The 5,156-nt window shown below is 41.7% G+C and overlaps 1 protein-coding gene across 1 annotated transcript in view; it reads left to right on the top strand.

Moving 5' to 3' along the window:
- The window catches only part of kctd7 (potassium channel tetramerization domain containing 7), a 10,299-nt gene that overhangs the window by 2,587 nt on the left and 2,556 nt on the right, over positions 1-5,156 (top strand). Inside the window, exons 3-4 of the mRNA XM_034889060.1 lie at positions 2,451-2,629; positions 3,735-4,269. Of these exons, the coding sequence (XP_034744951.1) occupies positions 2,451-2,629; positions 3,735-4,111 (556 nt within the window). The 3' untranslated portion in view covers positions 4,112-4,269. The remainder of the gene's footprint in view (positions 1-2,450; positions 2,630-3,734; positions 4,270-5,156) is intronic.

Here is a 5,156-nt window from a genome sequence, read left to right as displayed (position 1 = left end):
TATTGTCTCGCGGGCCAAATATAATTACCCCGCGGGCCAAATTTGGCCCGCGGGCCAGAGTTTGACACCCATGCTCTAAATGGAAGTTTTTTTGGGGGTCAAAACTATTTCTAAACTCTACTAAACTATTATGGTGTCTGAACTCCTCTGTTTTTTATGTTTAAATATTTATTATTGAAGGAAAATAATAAAATAACAGCTGATTACGAATGTTTGAATGATATAACAATGTAATTATTATAGCACTAATTTAATATGGTTGTAAGTAATTTGTCTGCAGAGAGGTTGCAGTGATATCTTCTCATGAGTATGGTAGAAACACCTGCTGGAGGAGGGTTATTTGAGAAACTAATAAGTGAGTAAATGGCAACCCGAGAGACAGCGGAGGATCCAAAAAGTTCACCCTCTGCAATCTGAAAGGTGTTTTAAAGCCGCTGATGGCAGCTCGTTATATCCTGACAGGTATTCATGAGCCCCCCCCCCCCCCGGCTCCTCTCAGGGCTCTAAACTGATTTACATTCCTATTTCTGGCCTTGTTTGCATACATACACGCCCGTACCGATTTAAAACGGGCGATTGTGAGTCTGTCTGTGGCTTATTTAAAATCTCCATCTCAGCTGCTGATATCAACAGACCTTCACTGAGATGTGCGTCTTATTATTCAGCTCAATTTAAATTATACTCAACGGGAAGGGTGAATCTTTTTGTTAATGATGTTGAGTATCATATATATACTGTATGTAAACATGTATGGGATGTTTAGCAGGTAAAATGTTTACAGTACCATGTTTACCATTCTAGTTTAGCGTGTTAGCGTGTTAACATTAGCGGTTAACACAAAGTACAACTGAGGGTGATGGGAATAAGAAAAGATAAATAACACTTGATTTATCCCGAGAGAAAGGAAGAAGGAAGGACTGCAAAATCTAAATTATACACATTAAAGGTCAATCAAAAATGTGCAAATTGTTAATTAAATACATTTTTTTTTAAAGTTTTATAGCAGCATATCGTACAAGTTCAGATTGCTTTATGTGAACAAAATAAAACAGAGAAATAAACAGACATTCATGCATATATATACATTACATACATATTAAAATACACATACATACACACATCCCAACAAGTATAGTGTAGAACTACGGTTTACTCATTTAGGAGAAAGCCTGATTGAAAAGAAAGGTCTTTAATTTGGTTTTAAAGAGAACACAGTGTTGGAGCAAGTCTAAGATTAGCAGGCAGACTGTTCCCATCTTCAGCTGCATCAATAATGAACGCCATCTCACCAGACTTTAAAAGTGCTCCAGGCACACGAAGGACATTTCCATAGAAACCTGCAGGGGTTATAAACTGACAGCATGTCTGAGATGTACTGTGGAGACAGACCAGACGGTCTGTCGGTGCTGGTAAGGCGGAGTTCAAAATATTAAAATCGCAGTTAACGGTGAGGATCGTAAAAACAAACAGGTTGGTGGGAAGATGCAAATCCAAACAGAACTGTAAGGAATGCAATTTTGAAGGTGTTTGGCCATAAAGTGTAGTTTTAATTAAATAATTTTGACGATGAAACTCCAAATCTCAAAAGTAATTTAGAATTTAACCTGACGGGAACATGAACGTCTGAACCAAATGTCATAGCGCTCCATCTAGAAGTGTCATTATTCCAATTTTAAATCGAAATGAGCTTTCAAGAAAAAAGTCAGATGAACACCAACGTCAGTAGGCGTCATGGTCATGAGATAGTAACAGTAAGTCTGGACCAAAGTGGGCACGTAGCATTGCTAAAAAGCTAAAAATATGAATGTGATCACAGGCTATGGTCAAGATGTATGAGTTATGTAAGAGTGGGTTGGGGTAAGGTCAGTTCTGTGTGAGGGTGTGTGTATTAAAGATTGAAAAAGAAGGAGCTAGCAGAATGAGACAAGGAAAGATGTATCTATATAAATTAATAATGACCCAGAAACTCATTTGGGACGTTAATACCCGGGGCTTTTAGCTAACTGTGTTTTTGTGGCTATTGTCTTTAATGGAAATATAAATCCTCTTCCAGGTAGCTGTTGTACACTGCAGCAACTTTGTTTTCCCACAAGGGAGTTCTGCTGCAGAGAAGCACAAGCAGAACATTAACTTAATTGGCCAAGTTTGTGGATACGTACAAAGATTTTGAGTCCAGCTGTCAGCAGCTCTCAGCATGCTGAGCAGTTGTGGAAGATGTAAGTAAAGAAATGTGTGCTTTTTTTACCGATATTTAACTATATCTTTTGCCTTTCTAATCCAAACAATGTCAAACTTCGCACTGCAGTGCCTGCAACAAGACACCTGCCAGGGTGGAAATCCATTGGACTAACGGTTCGAGAGATATGCCGACAACAGACAGATGTTCCTGTAATTTATGGAGAAATAGTTTGGCGTAGATTTGTTCTAGTGATACCTGTTTCCATTCAAAGGGACATCCTGAACTTCCTCCGAGAAGGGGAGCTTCCTCACAGGGACCGGGTGCGAGCGGTGCACAGAGAGGCTCAGTACTATGCGCTCGGCCCGCTGCTGGACAGCCTGGAGGACACTCAGCCGCTCACAGGGGAGAAGGTCCGGCAAGCTTTCCTCGACCTGATGCCCTACTACAGAGGTACCTGGACTCTGTCTCCCTCACGCTGAAGAATGACAATGGATGTTAATGTTTACCATGGAAAGTAACAGTTTTAAAGTGCTCATACTATGCACATTTTCAGGTTATAATTGCATTTGCAGAGATTAAATCAGAATAAGTTTATATGGTTTAATTTTCAAAAAACACCATATTTGTGTTGTATTGCACATTGCTGCAGCTCCTCTTTTCACCCTGTGTGATGAGCTCTCTGTTTTAGCTACAGAGTGAGACATCTCACTTCTGTTCCATCTTTGTTGGGAGTCACACATGCGCAGTAGCTCGGTAAGGACTACTAGCCAGTCACAAGCAGAGCAGGAAGGCGTGCCATGCTAGCAGCTAGGTGAGCATTATAACGGGTGTTACAAAGTGATGCACGTTTGTCACTGAAGTAAAGGCTGGACTACAATAGATCTGTTTGGAGCAGGTTGGCAACAGTGTTTTCTGTTGGAGGGGACCCCAATGCCCCCCCCCCCCCCATAAGCCCTACTTAAATGCTATGAGCATTTAAGTAGGGCTGCCTGATTATTAAAAACATTCACTAAGGGTAAATGTTAGTCACACTGAATCTAAATACATGTGTATCATGTCTGTGTGTTATGACTCCGAGAAGGAGTCTGACTTTGATGCAAATTGCTGCAATCGAGCACTGGTTGATAAAATGCATACTTTGCTGAGCAGCTGATAAACATGAATAAATCAGGCTGTTGTCATGACGCAGACATGTAAACACAGGGCTTTCAGGTGGGGGAGCGGAGTTTGTGTCCTGGAGGAAGTTAAGGGGAAACCACAAGACTCTCACCCAGGAAATGGGTGTTTATGTCCTGGGGTTACTACTTAGGGGGAGCGGTGTTTTAACCCAAAACACAATCTTTCTTTGAATCTTAGCTATTCGTTTTGGTGCCAAAACATAACTGTCGCCACCGCAGGACAGTCACCTTTCGTCTCGGCTATGTTTAACTGTAAGAACCTCATAAAAGAAACATAAAAGCTATTTGACCGGCCGTCGATTGGCGTAATTTTTTAGGATATCATGCAAACCCATCATATGGGAAGAATTTAATACATGCAACTGTTTCTATTTCAGACAATCTGGAGCGTATTGTGGAGATTGCCAAACTGAGGGCGATTCAGAAGAAGGCCCGGTTTGCCAAATTGAAGATCTGCGTCTACAAGGAGGAGATGCCCATCACGCCGTACGAGCGCCCTCTCTTTAACTCTCTGCGTTTTGAGCGCTCGGACAGCGAGGCCAAGCTCTTCGAGCATCACTGCGAGGTGGACGTTTCTTTTGGACCCTGGGAGGCGGTGGCGGACGTTTACGACCTGCTGCACTGCATCGTCAGCGACCTGGCCGAGCTCGGCATCACCGCCGAGCAGCAGTGCATCGGCGTCTGCGACAAGCACCTCATCAACCACTACTACTGCAAGAGGCCCATCTACGAGTTCAAGATCACGTGGTGGTGATGGTGGAGGGAGACAGTCGAGGCCGACGGGACCCAGGAGCAAAAAAAGATGGATGTTCCATTTTTAATATGAATCGGCCGATATTGGTTTTTGTATTGAAGGCGCCAATATTTTGTGCTGACATCTTAAAATGTGACCTTTAAATCACGATTTAACATGTAAGTATTCTGATTCCCCAAAATAATTTATATATTTTTTCGTATCGAAGACATTACACTCACTTGCCAGTTTATTAGGTACTCCGAGGTACTCTAATACAACAGTCCTGCAAGGAATTAGAGCTGCAAATATAAATCGATTAGTTGTCAACTATTCAGTTAATTAGCAATGATTTGGATAATCGGTTTGAGTCAGTTTTTTTTTAAGACAGTTTCTTAAATGTGAATGTTTTTTGTGTCTTTGACCCTTAACTTAATATCTTTGTTGTGGACAAAAAAGACATTTGAGGACGTCATCTTGGGCTTTGGGAAACACTGAATCCATGTTTCACCATTTTCTGACATTTTATAGACCAACAACTAATTGATTAATCTACAAAACAACAGACAGATTAACCGACTATGAAAATAATCCTTGGTTGCAACCCTAAAATAAATCTTAAATCCAAAACATTTTGACTAAAAAATGAACCTTATAACCTTAAAGAAGGATGATTTATTCCCGGACTGTTGGGTTAGCGACATTAGCTTTAGCTAAGTGAGTCTAATGAACTGGTAAATGAGTGTAAATACCAAAGCACTACTGCTACTTTAAAGAGTAAAAATCCCGTTTTTGATGACCTCCAGTAGTTAAACTTCTCACCTTGATGCAGTGGTGCACAGGTGTACTTCAGGACCTCGTGACACCACTGTCGGGTGTGGTTACAAAACCGACTTCAGACCACACTCAGCAGTTATGAAACGGGTAAAACAGGCTTTACCCCTGAATTCCACCAACTGTGGAACGGCTGCTGAATAGGTTTCCATTGAAGTCAATGTGAGTATTTCCATTGAGTGCGGAACGGCGGCGTCCCGACTCTGTCCCGACCCCGTCCCGACCCCGTCCC

Source organism: Etheostoma cragini, chromosome 13, assembly GCF_013103735.1.
Source record: "Etheostoma cragini isolate CJK2018 chromosome 13, CSU_Ecrag_1.0, whole genome shotgun sequence".
Taxonomy (NCBI): domain Eukaryota; kingdom Metazoa; phylum Chordata; class Actinopteri; order Perciformes; family Percidae; genus Etheostoma; species Etheostoma cragini.
This window is presented reverse-complemented; position numbering and strand designations above follow the sequence as displayed.